This window comes from Triticum urartu, chromosome 7A (assembly GCF_056163025.1).
Source record: "Triticum urartu cultivar PI428250 chromosome 7A, HENAU_Tu73, whole genome shotgun sequence".
Lineage (NCBI taxonomy): Eukaryota > Viridiplantae > Streptophyta > Magnoliopsida > Poales > Poaceae > Triticum > Triticum urartu.
Genome location: NC_141879.1, coordinates 98964193 through 98990912, shown reverse-complemented (window position 1 = coordinate 98990912; position 26720 = coordinate 98964193). Strand labels below are relative to the sequence as shown.

Sequence of the window (26720 nt, the reverse complement as noted above, 5' to 3'; positions counted from 1 at the left end):
CCGTTGTTGTCGTCTCGCCCCCACCACCCGTACACCGCCGCCCTCGTACACACACACATACACACACACACACACAAACACGTACACACACGCGCGCACACACACACACATTTTTTTACTTATTTTCTGTTTTCTGGTTTTTAGATTAATGCATGTCAAATTGTTAATTAAATGATCGAATTAGATGAATTACCTAGATAAGAATGTTAGAATGTTAATGTTAAATGAATTAGATAGAAAAGTTAAATATTAATGTCAATTGTTAGATGAATTGGCTAGATATTAATTAGGTATATGAGATTATTTGAACTAATTGAATTAATATAACTAGTTTATTTTTAGTAAATGCTTAGTTGAACTAGCTAGTTGAATTAGAACTAGTTTATTTTTAGTAAAAAAATTTAGGTATATGAGATTTGATGATCTAATTAAAATATTACTATATATAGCTACTTTATATATTTTAGTAAGAAAATTAATAGAACTAGTTTATTTTTAGTAAATTCTTAGTTGAATTAGTTGAATTAGTTGAATTAATAGAACTAGTTATTTTTAGTATATGAGATTTGGTCATCTAATTAAAATTTTACTATATAGAACTAGCTACTTTATTTTTAGTAAAAAAAATTAATAGAACTAGTTTAGTTGAATTAGTTGAATTAATTAGTTGAACTAGTTAGTTGAATTAGTTGAGCTACTTTATTTAGGTATATTTTTAGTAAGTGCTTAGTTGAATTAGTTGAATTAATTAAACTAGTTGATGATACACGCTTCAGCATCAAGATGGATGAGAACAAATAAGTGTTTAATGTTTCACCTATGAACATAGGAATGTCGTCTGACGACGAACACAGTTTCATTATGTGCGAATACTGCGAAGGCCAGTGCGGCCTGTGCAACGGAAATTTTTTAGTTGATGATAGGCGCTTCAGCATCAAGCTGGATGAGAACTTCGAAGTGGATACAATAAGTCACAACAACAATTCTTTTTTCGTAATTAAGCATGACTTATGCTTCATTTGCTTCAACTTATAATTTTAATTTTTCACTACTATACTAGAGTTTCCCCTGCCATGCAAGAATTTTTGTTCTGGATAAGATAGGTTTCAGTCCTAACAAAACTATGAAGGTAAAAAAGGTTTACTTGAAGACCGAGCATGGTTATACCTTCAACATCAAATTATACAATGCAAACACATACACCTATTTTGAATGCAAAACTTGGCAAGCACTATGCACTTATGCATTTGAGCCTGATATAGTTATCACCTTTGATATTCGTCCGGAAGATGATATTGAAGGTAACAGAAACATCTGGGTCGATGTGCAAACGCCTCTAGTTCTACCATTATGTGAGTTTCTCAACCATATTTATGTCTTCGATATTGTTTATTCAAAAATAGTTGACAGGTAATTTTTATTGACAGCTTATTTCCATTCAAGCAAACATGTCTGGCGCTTGGTAGACAGGACCGTCCACTGTCCCGGGGCTGAACTAAACTGCGAGGAGGCAAGTCATTATGTTTCATGGCTTGATAATCTTGATGCTTTCAAGAGAAATTATGTTCCTGAATTTGAAAATCTTAGTACTCAAAACGTGCGACCAATAGTGATCGTATTGAACTACGGTCACATCTATTTAGGAAAGATGGTATGATTTTTACCGTTTATCCTCAGTGAATCTTTTGCATACATTATTTTTCAAGCTAAACTTTCATTGCTAAGTATATTACTATGCGATGTTCTTGAACAGGGACTCCCGATGACAGTTGTGCCTCAGTGGATCGAGACTAAAGCTCGCATGTCAATGGTTAGCTTACGGCCAAGACATCCTACATTGCACATGAGTGCATTTAGGATTTCTAAAAGCGAGCAATGTTTAATAGTGAAAGATTGGAGCAAAATTGTTAACGATCGCAGAGAAGTACTAGGGGGCAGCAATCAGAAGCGCAACCCACGATTAGGAGATAGGTTCATCTGCATGCTCCAATCTGATGAATCAGGAGAGCTATACATGCTCTGTGCTATTTTACCTGAGAGAGAGCAGCAGGAGTGATTAGCTAGTTCATGCTCTTAGTACTGAACTTAATCTCAAAAGGTGATTTGCTTTTGTGGTGTTATGAACGCTTATAATATCATGACCATGTTGAACTCGATGATATCTTTGCTTCTGGTACAAGTGAATGTTTTTTCTTTAAGCTAGTGTTGGTGGTGATTAGATAGCGGTAATGACTATGATGATTAAATAGTGGTAATGACGACTATGATGATTTTTAGCTAGCTAGTATATACTGTTGTTGGTGATGATATGATGCAAGAGTTTTTATATTAATATGATGATGTTGATGAGTTATTATATAATTTATGAAAGAAACCGCAGATTAGTTTCAACTGGATGGATCCTAGCTAAGTGATCAAGTATATGCCAGATCCATATTACCTTGTGATCAAGGTAATATGGATCTGGCATATACTTGATCACTTAGCTGCCAGGACCCACATGCATCCAGTCGAAACTAATCTGTGGTACTTTCACCTAATGATTTAACAACTCATTATAATGTAAAACAATCACTAAATTAAATTGAAAACACAAAATTAAAAGAAAAATAAAAATAAAACAAAAACACCCCAAACATTTAGTACCGGATGGTGTTACCAACCGGTACTAAAGATCTACCAGCACCCGGGGCTAGGCTTGTGCCACGTGGTGGCACTTTAGCGCCGGTTGGTGCCGAACCGGTACTAAGGGGGGGCTTTAGTCCCCACTCTTTAGTGCCGGTTGTAGAACCGGCACTAAAGGCCCTTACGAACCGGCGCTAAAGCCCGGTTCTGCACTAGTGCAGGGTCTCTCGCTTGTGATGGATAATCAGACACAGGCTGCCTTCACCAGTCTTGTGCAATGGAATGTGGGAGACGGGCGACGAATCTTATTCTGGAAGGATAAGTGGCTCAATGGTTCCACCGTCGCTGAGCTCACGCTGATGGTTTGTGCAAGGGTGCGTACGCAAGTGGCTAATAGGAGGACGGTTTCGGATGTGCTACAGTTACATCGCTGGGCCAATGATGTGATCGGGGAATTGTCGGCAGATGGATTGGTGCAAATTGTTTGTCTGTGAGAAATCATGATCACCATTCAGCTAGATCCAGCACAATCCGACACCCCAATATGGAAATGGAACAATCTAGGTGTACATTCCTTGACATCTACTTATGCGATGATGTGGGAAGGGAGTATCGGTTTTGCCCCGGCAAAGGCGATCTGGAAGTGTTGGGCTCCTCTCTCTTGCAAGCTGTTCATGTGGCTAGCCACGCAATATTGACTTTGGACTGCTGATCGTAGGTTCAAACATGGGCTTCGGGACCAACGATCACCATGCTACATATGTGCTTAATAAAGTGGTTGCATGCATCGTTCAGATGCAGAGGCCTGGGGTCCTTCTCCATTTAAAAAAAATGTGCTCAAGAAGAAGATACTGTGGATCACATCCTGATTCAGTGTGTATTCGCTCGTCAAGTTTGGCATAGGTGCTTCCAACATGCCAGAGTGGACACCTCGCTGGTCCCTACAACGAACGATACATTGGAACCCTGATGGATGGCTAGTTGCGCACGAATACCAGCTAAACATAGGAAGGCCTTCGACTCGCTGGTAATGTTGATTTCCTGGCAGCTTTGGAATCATAAAAATGAGATCGTGTTTGGTCCAAGAACATCAATCGCCGCCACAGTGCAGCAATTCACCTTGCAGACCTTCGATGTACTACGCACATGGTCTTCGATGTTGGTAGGAGGCCGTGGAGTTAGCATATTCTGGGAGTAGTAGAGTTTAGTTCAGGAGTGGAGTTAGGGGGTCTCTGACAACGGTCTTGTCGTGTGCTAGGACATACTTCCTATTTGTAAAACTTTTTATACATATTTCTGCCTTTTATAAAGTTAAGGTACACGATTGCGATTGCGTAGTCTAAAAAAATAAAAATGATTAACGTGCATTCGTACAAACACAATTACTAGTGACACAAGTCCCATTTTGTATGATTGATAGGTGGGTCAAATCAATGGTTGTCAACCGTACTGTTCAATTAATTCGCATCGGCCTTGTCGGACGATCTCATTCTACTATGGTCGTTGGGCCGCTCTGTCGCCACAGGAAGTCGTTAATAAATCTCCACCCGCCTTCTCCTACTTCCGCTCGGCGGCTCTTGCAGCTCGCTCGCCCTCAAATCTCCTTAAAAAATCGCTCATTGACCCTGCTCCTGCACAGGTACGCAAAGATTTCTGAGAAGATCACTAAATTTCGCCGTGATCTCTCTACTTTTTTCGCGGTCAAAAACAGCACACGCTGACTGTGCGCCCAAAGAATTTTGCAGATTTGCAGGGGAGGGGAGGGGGGCAAGAAATGGGGATGAAATGGCACGTCGTCGCGGCGCTGGGCGTGGCCTGCACTGTGGCCGCCGCCGCCGCCGCCGACAGGGGGCTCTCGTTCGCCGGCGCCACGGCGCCGCCGGAGGAAGCGAGCTACGACCTGCGCAAGCTGGCCAGCTCCCTGTGGCAGAGTGACGGAACCGCCTACCACCACGTGTGGCCGGTAATAACTGAAGCCTTTCTTCTGTGTTGATTTCGAGCTGTACTTATCCTAGTCCTAGAGCTTGTGCAGAAACACATATCAACAAATTAAGCTGTTTAAATCCACTCTTCAGGGGATCTACCTATCGGCTAGTTAAACTTGAGCTGACTCCTTTGATGATTCTGACCCACTCTGCACTTCTTCATTTTTATCCATGAGTCGCTGTTAACTGAGATGACTGCTAATTTGGTGTTTCTTATCTGTACCTTCCTGTGTAGCCCATGAAACTGGGATGGAAAATTGTGTTGGGGTCGTTCATTGGATTCTTCGGAGCAGCGTTCGGCAGCATCGGCGGTGTAGGTGGCGGCGGGATCTTCGTGCCGATGCTGACCCTGATCATTGGCTTTGATCCCAAGTCGTCTGCGGCGATGTCAAAATGTGAGGATTCAGTTCATCTTCATGCTATTATTTTTCTTATTATTTATCCATGTATTCTTCTTCATGATTTAGCTTCAGACTGTATTATTTGCAATGAGGCCCTACATGTCTTACTGAGGAATATGGTGGAAATATCTGGAGTCATTCATTTCTCCTCGTTCGCTATACATATATTTATACATGCATACATGTGCCACTTAGGCCAAAAACTAACACACATTCTGTTTCAAAAAAAAATCCACACACATAAATGGCCCAACACTTATTCTGCACATCATGTCACTATAAACTACTCCCTCCGTAAAGAAATATTAGAGCATTTAGATCACTAAAGTAGTGATCTAAACGCTCTTATATTTCTTTACAGAGGGAGTACTAGCTTGTAATAAAAAGGCTTAGTTGCATATTCAACACTACAAGTAGAAACATTTTTTTAAAAATGCCAAAAGGCATTTTTTGAAAGAATGTCCTATAATTTGAAGTGCAAGGTACATCTCAAATCTATTCCATTGGTTGAACATAAATTTTCTCTTAATATTTACCATAATGCACAAGGCAAAAAAAAATCCTCATGACAGAATGCATCTTTGGAAAATTGTTCGGTTCATGATTGTTTCTGTCACAGGTATGATCATGGGGGCTGCTGTGTCAACCGTGTACTGTAACCTCAAGCTGAAGCACCCAACTTTGGACATGCCAGTGATAGACTATGATCTAGCCCTGCTCATACAGCCCATGCTGATGCTAGGGGTCAGCATTGGGGTTATCTGCAATGTGATATTCCCTGACTGGCTTGTCACAGTCCTCTTAATCATTCTCTTCATAGGTGCTCGGACATTGCCCTGAAACTGCATCAACCGTTAATCCTAAACTTTGATAGTGGCTGACTTCAGAATGATTTCCGAATTAAATTCCAGTTACTTCAACTAAAGCTTTTCTGAAGGCTGTCGAAACATGGAAGAAAGAGACGATAATCATAACGGTAATGTTCTTGTTTTTCTGGATACGTGTATTTTCATTTTTACACCACATCAGGGATGCTGATAAGTGATAATCCCTTTCATTTGGTTATTCGTTCAGGAGACCGCAAAACAATCAGAGCAAACAAGTAAGTGAGCAATAAAAAGCGCGGAAAATTGCTTACGTTTTCTGCGGGATCTAATGCCACAGCTATCTGCAGGTGAACAACAGGAGTACATGCCGCTGTCTGAAGGACTTGACGCCGCATCTCAGTCTGAAATTCTGTCAGATCATGATCAAAATGAAACCCCATCAGACGAAGCGGTGAAATAAAAACCGATGAACATTAATTCCCTGGCCTTGGAAACAATCATCTTAAGGACTCATAAGACTAGAGCTGGTCTGATACTGCAGGTATCCATTTGGAAGAATGTTTACTGGAAGGAGGTTGGCCTTCTTGCCTTCGTTTGGGTAGCATTCCTTGCGCTTCAGGTCACTAAGGTGTGAAACTCAACTACAATTTGAAACTATAATAATATGAATTCCAGTAAAATTATCAAGTACTTTAAGTTTTCAATGATCAGCTGCTTTATTAAATATCAATTGTTCCCTTTTACAATACCAAGCTGTGCACTTGTGTGTTCAGTTTCCCTGTTCCCTATGGTATCCATAATTGTATTCAGTAATGTAGTTCAGGTTGCACAGAAAGATATTCTAAATGGAAAACTACTACATGCAACTCATGTTATTACAAAAAAAAAGATGTTGTATATGAAATTACATCAGGAGAAATAGTAATATCGACAGTGACATCTGGCTTATGTTAATTCTTCATGTTTGCAGAACTACATGGCAACTTGCTCCATCTGGTACTGGGTTCTGAACTTACTCCAGGTACTGACTGTACCGATTTTCTTCACCTCGGTATTCAACTATAGCGCATACAAAATGGATCCGTAGTTCATCTACATGTTGGATATGTGTGCAGATCCCAGTGTCTGCTGGGGTGGCCATGTACGAGGCAGTAGGTTTGGTGCAGGGGAGGAGGGTGATATCATCAAAGAGGAATGAGCAGAACAGCCTGAGAGCTCACCAGCTATTGGTATACTGCTTCTTGGGCGTCACCGCTGGTGTCGTCGCCGGTCTGCTTGGCGTCGGTGGGGGCTCCATCATGGGGCCTCTCTTCCTGGAGCTCGGCGTCCCTCCGCAAGTAATTATATCTTTGTTTGCTCATGTTAAGAACTTTATGTTTCCATCATGGTTTCTGCTATCTATTTATCACATGTTTTCGAAATGTTTGCATTCTGTTGAACGTCCCCAGGTCGCAAGTGCCACCGCCACCTTCGCGATGATGTTCTCATCTTCCATGTCCGTCATGGAGTACTACCTCCTGAACCGGTTCCCCGTGCCATATGGTACCGCCTCTGTTTTCTCTCATATATCCTCCCATGATTATCTAGCACTTGTTACTTATTCTCTAAAATGAAACCTGTGCAGCTGTCTACTTGACCATCCTGGCATTTTTCTCTGCAATCGTCGGCCAGAGGGTTGTGAGGAAGCTAATTGATCTGCTAGGACGGGCGTCGATCATCGTCTTCATATTGTCCTTCATGATCTTCATCAGTGCGCTCTCTCTAGGTACCAGGTTTCCCTCCCCTCACTCTCAGTGCAAGTGTGCAACCATCACATGGTTTCAAACCGAACATCAGGCCCTGAAATTTTTGCGCAGGCGGAGTCGGCATCTCCAACACGATCCACAAGATCGCGCGGCATGAGTACATGGGATTCGAGAACATCTGCAAATACGAGGCGTAGAAATCCGTAGCCTGTGGGCGTACACGAACAGCGTGATGTATTGTGCAGTATCAGTGGACTTTGGAAATGTCAAGGTGACCAAAGGCTTGGAGCTCAGGATTCCATCGGGTGGTTTAACAAGGTGAACAATGCTTGGAGTATTCCAAAGTCCATGTAAATTGCAAATTGTAAGAGCTAAACTGTAAATTGTGAATTGTTACAAGTAAAGTGTTCGAATTTAGAGTTTAATCCTGCCCCCCTTCTCCCTGCTCTGCATTGCTCTTTTTTTTTTAATGAAATCACTCAATTTCCGCTTGTGTAGACTGTAGAGCAACCATTCTTTAGTGCAGTCCAAACCTCCTTTTTTGGAAATCAACAAAGCAATTTAGCGATAAATACATACAAGAGAGGGGGAAAACGCATGTACAAAGCCTTTGCGTCTTGCAGAATATTATCGAGCAAGCAATCGTACAAGCATCAACATAACTTCTGTTTTCTATGGTGAAGGGAATGATTTCTCAGGCGAAACGTCATTTTCAGTAAGTTGTTGTAGCATTTACGTTTATTGTGATTGCTAATGTCTAAAATTTCATGAAGTTAAACACCCTTTGTAACTTTTCCAATTTACTACTCTCTCCATACCAAAATAAGTGTCTCAACTTTGTACTAACTTTAGTACAAAGTTGTACTAAGTTTAAGGCACTTATTTTGAGACGGAGGGAGTACTAAATGATTGTTTATCTTTTTTTAGAGAATTGTTAAGCTTTTTTTAGGGGAAGGGGATTGTTTAGCAAAAAACATGAGAGAACAACATCAATAAATGAAAAAACTCAACTATTTATGGATCCCAACATGAGGCCGAGGGGTGCCGACCACGCCAGGCCAGACCTGGGGTGAAAACCATGGGCTTGACATGGAAGGGAGCATGTCAGCGTCAGGTGGCGTCTCTCTAGAGCGTCACAAGCCCACAACTTTGTTGTTGCCATCCTTCGACCCTAGATCAAGTATATCCTATTTGGCGCGTAGGTCGCCAAATAGCGACCTAGCGCGGACCCCCTACCATATGCAAGTACTCTGTATGGGCCGGCCCATGCGCGTACCTTCCCTGAACTGGTTTATTTTTTTAAATGGTTTTTCTCTTATTTAAATTTTTTTATTTTGATTCTTGTTTTTCATTTTCTTTTATTTTTTCATTTTTGATTTTCTTTTTTCTGTTTCATGTTTGTTTTACATTTTACATTTTCCTTTATTCGCTTTTTTCTTTTGTTTTTATTTTCCATATTTTCTTTTTCATTTTTCGATTATCTTTTAAACTCATGAAAATTTCTTAAAATCATGAAATTTTTTAGGAATTCATGAACACTTTTTTGAAAACATGAACATTTTTCTGAAATCGTAGACAATTTTTTAATTCACAAACATTTTATGAAATTTCCTCAATTTTTTTTTCGAAATCATGAAGATTTTTTCAGATTAATAAACATTATTTGATCTCGAATATTTTTATAAGTTGTGAACATTTTTTGAATACACGACCATTTTTATAGACCTGTGAATATTTTTCAATTCATGAACATTTTTTAATTCGCTAATATTTTCTGAATTCATCATTTTTTGAACCAGTGAACATTTTTTAATTGATGAACTTTTTTAATTTATGAAAATTGTTGGTATTTTGAATACATGAATAGTTTTTAAGCTGAACATTTTCTATAAACACATGAACAATTTTGAATTCATGAACATTTTTTAGTATACAAACATGTTTAAGAATCATGTACATTTTTCTTTTCAAAATTGTGAAACTTTTTGAATTGATAAACTTTTTTGAAATCATGAACATTTTTTGAATATGTGAACATTTTGTAAAAATCACAATTATTTTTTGGATCCGTGAATATATTATGATTTCTTTGACATTTGTTTTTTGAAATCTGAAACATTTTTGAAATCCCGAATTACTTTAGTGAAGAATAAAACCAAATCAGAACAGAACAGTAAAGAGAAAAAAGAAAAAAGAAAAAACAGGGAGTGGACCGCCCCGCACATGACCGGTCCAAAAGGCGCACGAGGCGAAGGGAGGGTGCGTATTGGCTCCTTCGCCAGCGCACACCGCGCTAAATAGGAGATCCCGAGGACTCTATATATCTTCAAGGTAGATAACAATTAGAGGCGATTAATCGCGCAGGGGCGATGGATGGACTGTTAAAAAACTCCATTTGATGTACATCACTACTCAGTGCATTTTTACAGGTGGAATGAAGCAAAATGCAAAAGTATTTGTGCTAAGAGATAAAAATTGTATGGTCAAATCATCAAAGAGGCTCATTGGCCAGCCAGCGCTCGGCCATCACAAAGCATTCTTCAGGCCTGTACTCCGGAGCAATATGGCCACCACCCTACACAAAAAAGTGATCAGGAGCTCTATTAGATATATCTCACACAACAGTTCTACCATCCAATCTAATCCATGGGCAACATGGTATAAAGAGGAAAACAAGACTCCACGCAAAAAAGAAGATGAGGAAAACAAGACTACCTTTACTGTTGCAAATGTCAAATTGTTTGCATATCCCATGGTAAATCTGCACACACACAAAAGTAGCATTTCTCATCAGAAAAGATAGAGGAATATGCTACATCATGCTTATTCATAAAGCTTTTGTTCTCCGTATGAATAAATGCGAAGAAAAGGAGTCAGATGACTTGACCCTGCGGCTTGGCCGTCGAGATGCCATGCCCTCCAGTCATTGACTATGGGGAAGTTCAAAGATCTTATCCACGCTTGCGTGCTGAGCTGAGGCACCTGGAGATCATGGTCTCCACTGCGGTCGTGCAGACAGAAGGTTTCAATAAGAAGTTCTGGAAGAAGATTAGCTGCAATTATGAGTAAGAAAACTTATTTTGATGCTCGCTCTCACCTGTAAACGAGTGCACGGTAACCTCTCATGGTGAGGTTGAGATGGTATGGTATGCTGCTTGGCATGTCAAATTTGTAGGGGAGTTCTCTTTTGCATCTTACCCACTCATCGACCGTCCCCTATTTGGCGAATTCTTATTTGTCAATGACTTGCCAGTGTTTAATCCTACATGAATAATCTGAAAGATATTTCTAGCGATACATAATTGTGACTTTACCTGCTTGACCCCGAGAGCATCTCTAGTCATATTGTTGTTCATCCAAAAGTATGACAGGTAGTAACCGTATGTCTGCACTTTTGAAAGGAATTCCAGCTATAAGTTTGTGATATGAAAATAGTGTCACAACCATATGACGTTGCCACATCTTATTCAAGCTAACGCTTCAAGGATAATGGAAGACTGACAAGACAATCGATGGCAGGTCGACCAGGCGCCTCATTTAGCTCGATAGATTCTTCTAACATATATTTTCTTGCCGTCGCATCATTTGTGGGCTTTGGTGCGGAGAAGACACATTTTTTGTACAAGATGTGTGCATCTAGGATTTCAGAAATGAGCTGCAGTAGGGATATGCCTGAATTAGCCAGCCGGTGCTGGCACTTGTAGTACCATAAGTTCATAACAAAATGGTCAATGCATGAATCTTACACTCTTTACGGTTTGTAGCACCTCAGCACACATTTGATTCACGTGGTTTACATAATCTCCTTTGCAGTTCCTCATGGCAGCCTTTGGGAAAGAAAATAAAACATGCTATGAATTCTTTAGATCGACACACAATACAAAATTTGTCACCACACTTTTGGTCAAAGCGAATGGATTTTTTGTTACCTCGTATATTTGATCAGATATTATCCCGAAGCCATGAGCAGCTTGAACCTGGAAATTGCGATCGAACTTTGGGTCTGTCATAGGGTTGCCGACCAGATAGCCCTGGAAATATATATTTGCATTAACGCAACAAAAGAACGAGAGATGTTATCATGATCACACACACTATTTGTATATAACAAAGGGTGGTTTGAATGCTGGAGAAATAGCTTGCCTTGAGATTAATGTGAGGCTGCTGCCTTTTTTCAATTCCTGGACGTGCATAGCAGAAGCAAATTAGAAGCGACCTCGGTGACCCGGAAACAAAATGGAAAATGCATCTGCTTTTCTAGCTTCCTTGGAAGAACTTGCCGCATAATGAATAATAAACCTTGTAAAGAAAATTAGAGAGGTCCTACAATGCATTAAGTGGTACTGCTGTTAGGAAGAGAATTTCACCTTCTGAAACGTATTGCGCAATGAGTGGAACAACCTTTCCGGCATACGAATCTCCTCCAATGTAGAAAGGGTTTGAAAGATACTGCGGGTGATCGATGAACCACTGCATGAATAACCAGGCATCGAGCGGTCAGTGTACACTGAATCACTGCCAGGGCAGCGCAACAACGATTAACGCCCCTTCTCGTCACCTTATTGAGAAATCTTTGGACTTGCAGGGAGGACGAGTAGTCTCCGACGTCGTCGCGGCCCTTGGGGTCGCGCGCGTATGAGAAACCGGAGCTGACGGGCGAGTCCAAGAAGATGATGCTTGCCATCTGATGATCGTCGTCGTCAGTACAGCAGGAAGCTACTACTAGTTAGGAAGGAAAATGAGGAAGTGGCTAGAGAGTAGAGACATCTCCGTGGATGTCACTCACCTTGGTCCATGACAAGGGGTTGTATACCAGCTGCGGCAGATCGCCGTCGTACGGCGCCAACACGAACTTTACAGGACCTGAATTGTACTCCATTGGTTGTATGTAAGACGACGATGCATGGATGGGTATCATCAACTTATCTCCAGACCGGCGGCCGGGGCGCGGCTGTGGTTATTGGTTGGTGGGTGGAGTACTGACCGACTTCGAAGGCGAAGGCGCTGAAGCCGGAGCAGCGAGGCCCGCCGGTGAGCCAGAGGAGCACGGGGTCCGCGCCGGGGCTCCGCTCCGACTCCACCAAGTAGTAGAAGAGCTCCGTCCCGGTCTCCTCCTCCACGCCCACGTACCTGCCAGCTCCGGCTATGAGAATCCCGCGCCCATTTCCCCTTTCATTTCCGAGATGGAAGCAGCAGCGAATGCATTAGATTCAGATGATGTGGGATGGTTACCCGGTCTCGAGGTGGAAGGGGAGCGGCCCATCGAATCCCGGCAGGCGGGTGACCACCGTCGACGCCGACGCCTGCGCCGGCCGCGAGATGAGCAGCAGAAGCAGGAGCCCGGGGACGAGACGCAGCAGCGGCGAGGGGCGGCGCTGCCCGGCGGTAGGCGCCCGGAGATGCTTCAAGGACATCATCTTCTTCCTCTCGATCTGCTGTGCGTGCATGTGGGGCACATTTTCCACCTATATCGATCCATGCGGTGCGGGCTCAATGTTACGAGGGGACGACTCGAGGATGGCGACGTGGAGGCAACTACAGCTGCATGCCAGCTACTGTATTATATCCGTCCATGTGCCTCGCGTGCTTACGATAATGCAAAAAATGGCTATGATCAGCTCTTGGTCCAATAATGACACGAGCTCAGATACATGTACGTCCCTGTCAGCATGCAAGGCGCGCATGCACTATATACAAAACCGACCATGTGGCCATTATTGGACATGTCAGCAGCGTAGACTCGGCGGATCGGAGACGAATGCAATCCGGAATGCTGGTTTGGTTTTGGCAGCAGAAATTGGGTGCAATAATATAAGGCTAGCTTCTCTAACATTCCTTATCAATGTTAGAGGATCCGTTTCCTATGCATACATGGGTCCTCAAGTCCCGATTTTAGCTGAGTGTACACGATTGTTTCATTTACTGTTGCAGAGAAGCTAATCAGATACTCCCTCCATTCTAAAATAGATAACTCAACTTTGTACTAACTAGCAGAACATTCTAGTAGCACTAATTCTTCAGAGTTCTGGGATTCCAACGTCCCCGACTTTATTCTTCACCAAATTGTAAGCAAAATGGATGTTATTAATTTGAGAAATAAAGTTTGAGGATTATGTTAAGAAAACGCTCAGGGGAACCAAACCGATTGAATTGAAAAATAGGCACATGATAAAGTATTTACGTTTTCCGCGATCTAGTGCTTGGATGAGATAAGTCAACTAGCTCGAATTAAATCCATTTCTCAGATTATTATATTTATGCACTCCCTGATTTGGCGAAGCTTGAGGATTTTAAATACATAGCACATAGGTGAAGTATTTGGTGATGTGAATGCAAGTGATGAGGGTGAGGTTCTCAAGTTCAATACACTCTCGCCAGACCTTGAAACATTGTGTTTGAGGGGCTGGTTATCGTAAGGAGTGTTGGGCAAGTCTCATCTCCTCCATGTTGCACGGAAGCAGAGCTTGTATTCTATACATCTATATTAGTCACAATTGAAAGAAGACCCCCTGCCATCACTTTGCCATTTGTTAAATTTGACGGCCCTGGATTTCACAGGAGCATATATACGTGGGAGAGCAGCTGGTATTCCAGACCGGTTGATTTCTAGAGCATAATACTCTTGACTTGACTGAGCTGCCTAATCTTGGTAAAGCAAGGTGCCATGGCGAGTCTGAAAAAATGGTCGAGTCTGAAAAAGTGGTACTACTCATTCTCAACAACATGAAAAGTGATAGAGTTCGAAAAGGTGGTACTACTCATTCTCAACAACATGAAAGTGGTAGAGTCCGAAAAAAATGGTACCACTCATTCTCAACAAGGTGACGGAGGTGCCACTCAACATTAAATTCCTCCTGATCCTTTGAGTATGTATGACTTCTTCGCCTCGTTGTGCCAATGTTGTAGAATTGGAGCTATGCGGTGGTGGTATTCTCATTGAGATTCTGAATTTGGCTATGCCAGTCATCATGCTATGTTTGGATTTCCACCAATGTGTACCGTAACAATTTTTTGTCCACGACTGGAAGGTTGATCTTTGTTTGGATGGTTGTCAACCTTTTGGCATGCCATTCTCTCAAAAAATATAAAAAAAACATTTAGCATTCCAACACTCTTTTCGCCTAATCTAGTTCATTTTTTCCTTCAATGTTAGCCAATTTTTTGACATGTACCAAAATCTCAACTAATTTTTTGCTAGCCAGGGTCCTGATGGGGCAACTTTGATGTTGAGTATATTGTGTACGTGTATATTTGTGTGTAGGGCTCATTTTCTGTTTTCTTTATATAGTTGAGGTTGTGGCCCACCTCTGTACTTATATATACGTGCCTAGTGCACCGATCAATACATCGAGATTGCACAGCCCATAACTTGTCCTTCTACATGGTATCTATCGCAGCACGGTCCTAAACCCTAAAGCCGCCGCCGCCGCCGCGCCTCTACGCGCCGCCGCCGCCGCTGCTACTCCCCGCCGCCGCCACCAGCCGCCGCCGCCGCCACTCTCCTCCTGGTCGCCGCCACCTTTCTCCACCACCTAACCCGCCGCCGCCGCCTCTTCCCGAGGCCGCCGTCGCCGCTTACTCCCTCTTCCGCCTACGCCCTCCCTCTCCCGCACCCTCCCCTCCCACCCGCGCCGCACCCGCACCATCCTACCCCCCTGCCACCTGCGCCGCCGCACCCCGTCTCCCTCCACCCGCGCCGAGTCCCAAACCCTAACCCGCGCCATGAGCTCCTCCTCGTCCACCCTCTCCAACCCGTTCGCCGATCCCGATGTCACTCTCGTCCGCGACCTCAACATTCATGAGCGTGTTCCGGTCAAGCTTGATCACACCACCACGTCCTACTCCGCCTGGAAGCGGTATTTTTCGCTTGTGTTTCGTGAGTACCTCCTACACGGCCACATGGACGGCACCGTGGATTCGGCGCTCATGATCAACGACGAGGAGTGGATGATCCTCGACGCCACCATCATCCGCTGGTTCTACCTCACCATCTCCAGCGACCTCTTCCACACCGTGGTGGACGACGAGGACGACGCCCATGCGGTCTGGACCAAGCTCAACGGCCTCTTCACCGACAACCGGCTGCAGCGCAAGGTCCTTCTCTACGGTGAGTTTTATGGGTGCCAGCAACTTGACTCATCCATCGATGATTTTTGCATGCACCACAAGAAGCTCGCCGATGAGCTCCGTGATCTCGGGGAAAAGATCGGTGACGAGCTCCTCATCAGCACCCTCTCCGGCGGCCTCAACGAGGATTTCGGAAACGCCGCCTCCAACCTCACCCTCATCCCGGAGCCTACCTTCGCTAAGGTGGTCGCGTACCTCAAGTTGGAGGAGCGCCGGATGCGGGTGGCGCGGACTCGCGCGACCCACACCGCCCTCGTCGCCGGCACCCACGGGGGTTCAGCCCCGCCACCGCCGCGCCCGACGCCGCCACAGCCGGCAGCACCCGCCTTTCCGCCAGGCTTCCCGCCCGCCCCGGCCGCCCCCTTCCCGCCGCCCCAGCCGGCGGCCAATGGGGGGGGGTCGTCGCGGCGGCCGTCGTGGTGGTCGCAAGCAGGGGCGCAGGCGCTCAGGGAGGAGCACCCCGCCCACCGCAGCAGGCTTCTCAGCCGGCCCCGTGGTACGCCGGTCAGAACCCATGGACCGGCGTTGTGCACGCCTACTCCATGCCGGTACCTCGGGCCCCTGCCCCGGGACTTCTCGGCGCCCGGCCACAGTCGCACCAGGCGTTCTACGCCGCGGCGCAGCCCTACGTGGCGCCCTACGGCCAGCAGCGCAGCCAGGTGGGCCGCCGCCGCTGCCCCTAACGGGCGCGCTGCCTCTCCCGCCGGCACCATGGGACCCGGCCCTTCTGGCGGCTCTCCACAACACTCCTTCACCGTCCAGCTACACCGGCGGCGGCGACTGGTACATGGATAGCGGCGCCACCGCTCACATGGCGGCGTACCCCGGTAACCTCCAAACCGCCCATCTTGTCCACACTTCCAACCGGATCACCGTCGGTGACGGATCTTCTCTTCTTATCACCCATATTGGTCATGCATATTTTCTGTCTAACTCCACTCCAATATCCATGTCTAATATCCTAGTTTCTCCTGAACTTATTAAAAATCTTGTTGCTGTTCGTTCTTTTACACGTGAAAATCCGGTTACCGTTGAATTTGACGAATATGGTTTTTCTGTTAAGGACGCTTGCACGCGGATGGTGCTCCACCGATGTGACAGCCCCGACGAGCTCTACCCGGTTCACTCCGCCACCTCCACCACTTCCGCCGCCCCTATCGCTCTCGCCACCGGAGTGTATCTTTGGCATGCTCGCTTGGGTCATCCTAATCCTGCCACCCTTCGCCACATACTTCGGAGTTTTTCTTTCACATGTAATAAGAACGAGGATCACTCGTGTCATGCATGTCGCCTCGGCAAATATGCTCGTCTTCCGTTCAGGGCTTCTTCTTTTGTTGCATCATACCCGTTTGAGTTAATTCATAGTGATATTTGGATCTCTCCTGTTGCCACTAATACGGGCTTTCTTTATTATCTTGTCATACTTGATGATTTTTCGCATTATGTGTGGACCTTCCCGTTGTGCCGCAAGTCGGATGTTATATCCACTCTCGCCGCTTTCTAGTCCTATGTTCTCACGTAGTTTGGTCGTCCCATTCTCGCGTTGCAGACAGACAACGGGAAGGAGTTTGACAACCTCGCTGTTTGTAATCTTCTCACCACACATGGCACGATTTTTCGTCTCACTTGCCCGTACACCTCGCAGCAGAACGGTCGCGCTGAGCGCATCCTTCGCACTCTCAATGACTGCGTTAGGACTCTTCTCTTTCATGCCAATGTGCCTTGCGCTTTTGGCCTGACGCTCTCGCCACCGCTTCTCTTCTCATCAACATCCGCCCATGTCGTACTCGCGGGAACTTTACACCTCATCATCTTCTCTTCGGTGCACCCCCCTCTTATGATGGGCTTCGCATCTTCGGCTGCCTTTGCTACCCTAGCATCGCCGCTACTGCGCCTCATAAGCTTGCACCCCGCTCCGTCGCCTGCATCTTTCTCGGCTACCCACCTAACACTAAGGGCTACCGCTGCTATGATCCTGTCTCCCATCATGTTTTCACCTCCCGACACGTTTACTTTGATGAGATGGTGTTTCCGTTTCAGCAGCAGGTACCTCCTGTCGCCTCGTCAGCGCCGGCCACCGGCGGCTCTTCGACGACTACGTCAGGCGGACGGTCTCGTTCGGCCCGTGGACCACCTCCGGGCTTTGGCGGTCCTCGCGCCCTCACGCCGGCGCCGGCCCCCTCGGCCTCCTCGGCCAACCCTGCCGGCGCAGCTGGCGTCCCTCCTTCACTCGCTGCCCCTGACTCGGGCGCCGCGGGGTCGGGCGCTACTGGCTCGGCCACTTCTTCAGCCGCCTTGACGCCGGCCTCCTCACCGGCTCCGACGCCGGCCTCCTCGCCGGCTCTGACGTCGGCCTCCTCGCCGGCTCCGACGCCGGCAACCTCGCCGGGCCTGACGCCAGCCGCCTCACCGGCCACCTCGCCGGCTGCCTCGCCGGCCGCCTCGCCGGTGGCTCCGACGGCGCCGGCTGGCCCAGTTACACGGGCTCGTACCGGCGTTCATCGCCCGAGCCTCCGGTACTCGAGCGACGAGTATGTCCTCGCAGCCTCCACCGCGGAGCCATCGCCTCTTCCCGCGTCCGTTCGCGCCGCCCTCCGTGATCCTCATTGGCTTGCGGCGATGCAGGAAGAGTTCGATGCTCTTCTACGGAACCGCACCTGGACACTGGTTCCCCGGCCTCCTCGCGCCAACGTCATCACCGGCAAGTGGGTCTTTCTGTTGGAAATATGCCCTAGAGGCAATAATAAATTAGTTATTATTATATTTCCTTGTTCATGATAATCGTTTATTATCCATGCTAGAATTGTATTGATAGGAAACTCAGATACATGTGTGGATACATAGACAACACCATGTCCCTAGTAAGCCTCTAGTTGACTAGCTCGTTGATCAATAGATGGTTACGGTTTCCTGACCATGGACATTGGATGTCATTGATAACGGGATCACATCATTAGAAGAATGATGTGATGGACAAGACCCAATCCTAAGCATAACACAAGATCGTATAGTTCGCATGCTAAAGCTTTTCTAATGTCAAGTATCATTTCCTTAGACCATGAGATTGTGCAACTCCCGGATACCGTAGGAATACTTTGGGTGTGCCAAACGTCACAACGTAACTGGGTGGCTATAAAGGTGCACTACGGGTATCTCCGAAAGTGTCTGTTGGGTTGGCACGAATCGAGACTGGGATTTGTCACTCCGTGTGACGGAGAGGTATCTCTGGGCCCACTCGGTAGGACATCATCATAATGTGCACAGTGTGATCAAGGAGTTGATCACGAGATGACGTGTTACGGAACGAGTAAAGAGACTTGCCGGTAACGAGATTGAACAAGGTATCGGGATACCGACGATCGAATCTTGGGCAAGTATCGTACCGCTAGACAAAGGGAATTGTATACGGGGTTGATTAAGTCCTTGACATCGTGGTTCATTCGATGAGATCATCGTGGAACATGTGGGAACCAACATGGGTATCCAGATCCCGCTGTTGGTTATTGACCGGAGGACGTCTCAGTCATGTCTGCATGGTTCCCGAACCCGTAGGGTCTACACACTTAAGGTTCGATGACGCTAGGGTTATAAAGGAAGTTTGTATGTGGTTACCGAATGTTGTTCGGAGTCCCGGATGAGATCCCGGACGTCACGAGGAGTTCCGGAATGGTCCGGAGGTAAAGATTTATATATGGGAAGTCCTGTTTTGGTCACCGGAAAAGTTTCGGGTTTTATCGGTAACGTACCGGGGCCACCAGGGGGTCCCGGAGGTCCACCAAGTGGGGCCACCGGCCCCGGAGGGCTGCATGGGCCAAGTGTGGGAGGGGACCAGCCCCAGGTGGGCTGGTGCGCCCCCCACAAGGGCCCAAGGCGCCTAAGGGGAGGAGGGGGGGCAAACCCTAAGGGCAGATGGGCCTTAGGGCCCATGCCTGGTGCGCCTCCCTCTCCCCTCCACCTGGCCGCCACCCAGATGGGATCTGGGGGCTGCCGCCACCCCTAGGGAGGGAACCCTAGGTGGGGGCGCACCCCCTCCCCTCCCCCTATATATACTTGAGGTTTGGGCTGCCCAAGACAGACGAGTTCCTCTCCTTGGCGCAGCCCTACCCCTCTCCCTCCTCATCTCTTGCGGTGCTTGGCGAAGCCCTGCTGGAGTACCATGCTCCTCCACCACCACCACGCCGTTGTGCTGCTGCTGGATGGAGTCTTCCTCAACCTCTCCCTCTCTCCTTGCTGGATCAAGGCATGGGAGACGTCACCGGGCTGTACGTGTGTTTAACGCGGAGGTGCCGTCCGTTCGGCACTAGAATCTCCGGTGATTTGGATCACGACGAGTACGACTCCTTCAACCCCGTTCTCTTGAACGCTTCCGCTTAGCGATCTACAAGGGTATGTAGATGCACTCTCCTTCCCCTCGTTGCTGGTTTCTCCATAGATAGATCTTGGTGACACGTAGGAAATTTTTTGAATTTCTGCAACGTTCCCCAACAGTGGCATCATGAGCTAGGTCTATTGCGTAGATTCTATGCACGAGTAGAACACAAAGCAGTTGTGGGCGTTGATTTTGTCAATTTACTTGCCGTTACTAGTCTTATCTTGATTCGGCGGCATCGTGGGATGAAGCGGCCCGGACCGACCTTACACGTACTCTTACATGAGACTGGTTCCACCGACTGACATGCACTAGTTGCATAAGGTGGCTAGCGGGTGTCTGTCTCTCCCACTTTAGTCGGATCGGATTCGATGAAAAGGGTCCTTATGAAGGGTAAATAGCAATTTGCATATCACGTTGTGTTTTTTGCGTAGGTAAGAAACGTTCTTGCTAGAAACCCATAGCAGCCACGTAAAACATGCAAACAACAATTAGAGGACGTCTAACTTGTTTTTGCAGGGTATGCTATGTGATGTGATATGGCCAAGAAGAATGTGATGAATGATATGTGATGTATGAGATTGATCATGTTCTTGTAATAGGAATCACGACTTGCATGTCGATGAGTATGACAACCGGCAGGAGCCATAGGAGTTGTCTTAATTTATTTATGACCTGCGTGTCAACATAAACGTCATGTAATTACTTTACTTTATTGCTAACCGTTAGCTGTAGTAGTAGAAGTAATAGTTGGCGAGACAACTTCATGAAGACACGATGATGGATATCATGATGATGGAGATCATGGTGTCATGCCGGTGACGATGATGATCATGGAGCCCCGAAGATAGAGATCAAAAGGAGCAATAGGATATTGGCCATATCATGTCACTATTTGATTGCATGTGATGTTTATCATGTTTATACATCTTATTTGCTTAGAACGACGGTAGTAAATAAGATGATCCCTCATTAAAATTTCAAGAAAGTGTTCCCCCTAACTGTGCACCGTTGTGAAAGTTCATCGTTTTGAAGCACCACGTGATGATCGGGTGTGATAGATTCTTACGTTCGAATACAACGGGTGTTGATGAGCCTAGCATGTACAGACATGGCCTCGGAACACATGCAAAACACTTAGGTTGACTTGACGAGCCTAGCATGTACAGACATGGCCTCGGAACACAAGAGACCGAAAGGTCGAGCATGAGTCGTATGGTAGATACGATCAACATGAAGATGTTCACCGATGTTGACTAGTCCGTCTCACGTGATGATCGGACACGGCCTAGTTGACTCGGATCATGTAGTCACTTAGATGACTAGAGGGATGTCTATCTGAGTGGGAGTTCATAAGATGAACTTAATTATCTTGAACATAGTCAAAAGGTCTTCGCAAATTATGTCGTGGCTCGCGCTTCAGTTCTACTGTTTAGATATGTTCCTAGAGAAAATTTAGTTGAAAGTTGATAGTAGAAATTATGCGGACAGGCCCGTAAACTGAGGATTGTCCTCATTGCTTCATAGAAGGCTTATGTCCTTAATGCACCGCTCGGTGTGCTGAACCTCGAACGTCGTCTATGGATGTTGCGAACATCTGACATACACATTTTGATAACTACGTGATAGTTCAGTTAAAACGGTTTAGAGTTGAGGCACCGAAGACGTTTTGAAACGTCGCGAAACATATGAGATGTTTTGAGGGCTGAAATTGGGATTTCAGGCTCGTGCCCACGTCAAGAGGTATAAGACCTCCGACGATTTTCTTAGCCCACAAACTAAGGGAGAAAAGCTCAATTGTTGAGCTTGTGCTCAGATTGTCTGAGTACAACAATCATTTGAATCGAGTGGGAGTTGATCTTCCAGATGAGATAGTGATGTTTCTCCGAAGTCATTACCACCAAGCTGCTAGAGCTTCATGATGAACTATAATATATCAGGGACATATATGATGATCCTTGAGATATTCGCGATGTTTGACACCACAAAAGTAGAAATTAAGAAGGAGCATCAATTGTTGATGGTTGGTGAAACCACTAGTTTCAAGAAGGGCAAGGGCAAAAAGGGATACTTCATGAAACGGCAATTCAGCTGCTGCTCTAGTGAAGAAACCCAAGGTTGAACCCAAACCCGAGACTAAGTGCTTCTGTAATAAGGGGAACAGCCACTGGAGCAGAATTACCCTAGATACTTGGTAGATGAGAAGGCTGGCAAGGTCGACAGAAGTATATTGGATATACATTATAATGTGTACTTTACTAGTACTCCTAGTAGCACCAGGGTATTAGATGCCGGTTCGGTTGCTAAGTGTTAGTAACTCGAAACAAAAGGCTACGGAATAAACGGAGACTAGCTAAAAGGTGAGATGACGATATGTGTTGGAAGTATTTCCAAGGTTGATCAAATATCGTACGCTCCCTCTACCATCGAGATTGGTATTAAACCTAATTAATTGTTATTTGGTGTTTGTGTTGAGCATAGACATGATTGGATTATGTCTATCACGATACGGTTATTCATTTAAGGAGAATAATGGTTACTCTGCTTATTTGAATAATACCATCCCGATCGTAGTGATACACATTTTCATGCCAAAGGTATAAGATAGTAATGATAATACCACACAAATGTGGCACTGCAATTTGAGTCATATTGGTATAAAATGCATGAAGAAGCTCCATGTTGATGGATCTTTGGACTCACTCATTTTTGAAAAGTTTGAGACATGCGAACCATGTCTATTGATGTATATGCATGAAGAAACTCCATGCAAATGGACCGTTTGGACTCACTTGATTTTGAATCACTTGAGACATGCAAATCATACCACATGGGCAAGATGACTGAAAGCCTCGTTTTCAGTAAAATGGAACTAGAAAGCAACTTGTTAGAAGTAATACATTTTGATGTGTGCAGTCCAATGAGTGCTGAGGCGTGTAGTGGATATCGTTATGTTCTTACTTCACAGATGATTTGAGTAGATGTTGAGTATATTTACTTGATGAATTACGAGTCTGAATTATTGAAAGGTTCAAGTAATTTCAGGGTGAAGTTGAAAGATCGTCGTGACAAGAGGATAAAAGATCTATGATATGATCATAGAGATGAATATCTGAATTACGAGTTTGGCACAGAATTAAGACATTGTGGAAATTGTTTCACAACTAATACAGCTTGGAACACCATAGTGTGATGGTGTGTCCGAACATCATAACTGCACCCTATTGGATATGATGCATAGCATGATGTCTCTTATCGAATTACCACGATAGTTTATGGGTTAGGCATTAGAGACAACCACATTCACTTTAAATAGGGCACCACATAATTCCGATGAGATGACACCGTATGAACTATGGTTTAGAGAAACCTAAGCTGTCATTTCTTAAAAGTTTGGGGCTGCGACGCTTATGTGAAAAGTTTCAGGCTGATAAGCTCGAACCCAAAGCGGATAAATGCATCTTCATAGGACACCCAAAACAGTTGGGTATACCTCCTGTCTCAGATCCGAAAGCAATAAGGGATTGTTTCTAGAATCGGGTCCTTTCTCGAGGGAAAAGTTTCTCTCGAAAGAATTGAGTGGGAGGATGGTGGAGACTTGATGAGGTTATTGAACCGTCTCTTCAACTAGTGTGTGGCAGGGCACAGGGAGTTGTTCCTGTGGCACCTACACCAATTGAAGTGGAAGCTTATGATAGTGATCATGAAACTTTAGATCAAGTCACTACCAAACCTCATGGGATGACAAGGATGCGTACTACTTCAGAGTGGTACGTAATCCTGTCTTGGAAGTCATGTTGCTAGACAACAATGAACCTATGAGCTATGGAGAAGCGATGGTGGGCCTGGATTCCAAAATGGCTCGAGGCCATATAATCCGAGAGAGGATCCATGTATGAAAACAAAGTGTAGACTTTGGCAGAACGGCTCGATGGTCGTAAGGCTATTGAGTACAGATGGATTTTAAAAGGAAGACGGACAATGATGGTAAGTATCACCATTAAGAAAGCTCGACTTGTCGTTAAGATGTTTTCCGACAAGTTCAAGGAGTTGACTACGATGAGACTTTCTCACTCGTAGCGATGCTAAGAGTCTGTTGGAATTATATTAGCGATTACTGCATTATTTATGAAATCTTGCAGATAGGATGTCAAAACATTATTTCCTCGACGATTTTTGAGGAAAGGTTGTATGTGATACAACCGGAAGGTTTTGTCAATCCTGAAAGATGCTAATAAGTATGCAAAGCTCCAGCAATCCTTCTAAGGACTGGAGTAAGCATCTCGGAGTTGGAATATACGCTTTGATGACGATCAAAGATTTTGGGTTTATACAAAGTTTATGAGAAACTTGTATTTCCAAAGAAGTGAGTGGGAGCACTATAGAATTTCCGATGAGTATATGTTGTTAACATATTGTTGATCGGAAATGATGTAGAATTTCTGGAAAGCATGCAGAGTTATTTGAAAAGTGTTTTTCAATGGAAAACCTGGATTAGGCTACTTGAGTATTGAGCATTAAGATCTATAAGGATAGATCAAAACGCTTAATAGTACTTTCAAATGAATACATACCATGACAAGATTTTGAAGGAGTTCAAAATGGATCGGCAAAGAAGGAGTTCTTGGCTGTGTTATAAGGTGTGAACATTGAGTAAGATTCGAAACCTGACCGCGGCAGAATAGAGAGAAAGGACGAAGGTCGTCCCCTATGCTTTAGACGTAGGCTCTACAGTATGCTATGCTGTGTACCGCACCTGAAGAGTGCCTTGCCATGAGTCAGTCAAGGGGTACAAGAGTGATCCAAGAATGGATCACAGGACAGCGGTCAAAGTTATCCTTAGTAACTAGTGGACTAAGGAATTTTCTCGATTATGGAGGTGGTAAAAGAGTTCGTCGTAAAGGGTTACACCGATGCAAACTTTGACACTAATCCAGATTATTCTGAGTAGTAAACTGGATTCGTATAGTAGAACAGTTATTTGGAATAGCTCCAAATAGAACATGGTAGCTGCATCTAGGAGATGACATAGAGATTTGTAAAGCACACACGGATCTGAAAGGTTCAGACCCGTTGACTATAACATCTCTCACAAGCATAACATGATCAAACCCAGAACTCATCGAGTGTTAATCACATGGTAATGTGAACTATATTATTGACTCTAGTGAACTCTTTGGGTGTTAGTCACATGGGGATGTGACCTTGAGTGTTAATCACATAGCGATGTGAACTGGATTATTGACTCTAGTGCAAGTGGGAGACTGTTGGAAATATGCCCTAGAGGCAATAATAAATTAGTTATTATTATATTTCCTTGTTCATGATAATCGTTTATTATCCATGCTAGAATTGTATTGATAGGAAACTCAGATACATGTGTGGATACATAGACAACACCATGTCCCTAGTAAGCCTCTAGTTGACTAGCTCGTTGATCAATAGATGGTTACGGTTTCTTGACCATGGACATTGGATGTCATTGATAACGGGATCACATCATTAGAAGAATGATGTGATGGACAAGACCCAATCCTAAGCATAGCACAAGATCGTGTAGTTCGCATGCTAAAGCTTTTCTAATGTCAAGTATAATTTCCTTAGACCATGAGATTGTGCAACTCCCGGATACCGTAGGAATACTTTGGGTGTGCCAAACGTCACAACGTAACTGGGTGGCTATAAAGGTGCACTACGGGTATCTTCGAAAGTGTCTGTTGGGTTGGCACGAATCGAGACTGGGATTTGTCACTCCGTGTGACGGAGAGGTATCTCTGGGCCCACTCGGTAGGACACCATCATAATGTGCACAGTGTGATCAAGGAGTTGATCACGAGATGATGTGTTACGGAACGAGTAAAGAGACTTGCCGGTAACGAGATTGAACAAGGTATCGGGATACCGACGATCGAATCTCGGGCAAGTATCGTACCGCTAGACAAAGGGAATTGTATACGGGATTGATTAAGTCCTTGACATCGTGGTTCATCCGATGAGATCATCGTGGAACATGTGGGAACCAACATGGGTATCCAGATCCCGCTATTGGTTATTGACCGGAGGACGTCTCAATCATGTCTGCATGGTTCCCGAACCCGTAGGGTCTACACACTTAAGGTTCGATGACGCTAGGGTTATAAAGGAAGTTTGTATGTGGTTACCGAATGTTGTTCGGAGTCCCGGATGAGATCCCGGACGTCACGAGGAGTTCCGGAATGGTCCGGAGGTAAAGATTTATATATGGGAAGTCCTGTTTTGGTCACCGGAAAAGTTTCAGGTTTTATCGGTAACGTACCGGGACCACCAGGGGGTCCCGGGGGTCCACCAAGTGAGGCCACCGGCCCCGGAGGGCTGCATGGGCCAAGTGTGGGCGGGGACCAGCCCCAGGTGGGCTGGTGCGCCCCCCCCCCACAAGGGCCCAAGGCGCCTAAGGGGAGGAGGGGGGGCAAACCCTAAGGGCAGATGGGCCTTAGGGCCCATGCCTGGTGCGCCTCCCTCTCCCCTCCACCTGGCCGCCACCCAGATGGGATCTGGGGGCTGCCGCCACCCCTAGGGAGGGAACCCTAGGTGGGGCGCAGCCCCTCCCCTCCCCCTATATATACTTGAGGTTTGGGCTGCCCAAGACAGACGAGTTCCTCTCC

General features: G+C 45.4%; 3 protein-coding genes across 5 annotated transcripts; 2 read left to right on the top strand and 1 right to left on the bottom strand.

Annotated features, from left to right (window-relative positions):
• Nucleotides 1-4108: 4108 nt before the first annotated feature.
• Nucleotides 4109-8008, top strand: LOC125524152 (sulfite exporter TauE/SafE family protein 3). 2 transcript variants are annotated; one of them, XM_048689225.2, is made up of 13 exons: nucleotides 4109-4264; nucleotides 4371-4588; nucleotides 4846-5005; nucleotides 5631-5831; nucleotides 5923-5987; nucleotides 6086-6113; nucleotides 6186-6289; nucleotides 6380-6466; nucleotides 6809-6859; nucleotides 6954-7175; nucleotides 7287-7380; nucleotides 7463-7603; nucleotides 7695-8008. In XM_048689225.2, the coding sequence occupies exons 2-13, from the start codon at nucleotides 4400-4402 to the stop codon at nucleotides 7778-7780; spliced, it is 1428 nt and encodes a 475-aa protein (XP_048545182.1). In that variant the 5' UTR covers nucleotides 4109-4264; nucleotides 4371-4399; the 3' UTR covers nucleotides 7781-8008. The 2 variants fall into 2 exon arrangements, with proteins under 2 accessions (XP_048545182.1, XP_048545181.1); XM_048689224.2 differs by having other exon boundaries at nucleotides 4141-4264; nucleotides 4361-4588.
• Nucleotides 8009-9904: 1896 nt separating this feature from the next.
• Nucleotides 9905-13119, bottom strand: LOC125524150 (serine carboxypeptidase-like 13). Of its 2 annotated transcripts, XM_048689222.2 has the most exons (14): nucleotides 12816-13118; nucleotides 12568-12713; nucleotides 12370-12446; nucleotides 12142-12267; nucleotides 11951-12053; nucleotides 11727-11764; nucleotides 11513-11614; nucleotides 11330-11410; nucleotides 11086-11238; nucleotides 10898-10969; nucleotides 10681-10799; nucleotides 10471-10584; nucleotides 10299-10344; nucleotides 9905-10158 (listed from the first exon to the last, which is right to left on the bottom strand). In XM_048689222.2, the coding sequence occupies exons 1-14, from the start codon at nucleotides 13028-13030 to the stop codon at nucleotides 10075-10077; spliced, it is 1476 nt and encodes a 491-aa protein (XP_048545179.1). In that variant the 5' UTR covers nucleotides 13031-13118; the 3' UTR covers nucleotides 9905-10074. The 2 variants fall into 2 exon arrangements, with proteins under 2 accessions (XP_048545179.1, XP_087390608.1); XM_087534482.1 differs by lacking the exon at nucleotides 11086-11238 and having other exon boundaries at nucleotides 12816-13119.
• A 2186-nt stretch (nucleotides 13120-15305) lies between these two features.
• LOC147958231 (uncharacterized) lies at nucleotides 15306-18310 on the top strand. Its single transcript, XM_087532002.1, has 4 exons — nucleotides 15306-16369; nucleotides 16473-16537; nucleotides 16676-16886; nucleotides 18001-18310. Exons 1-4 carry the CDS (start codon nucleotides 15306-15308, stop codon nucleotides 18308-18310), a joined length of 1650 nt encoding a protein of 549 aa, XP_087388128.1.
• Nucleotides 18311-26720: the final 8410 nt, after the last annotated feature.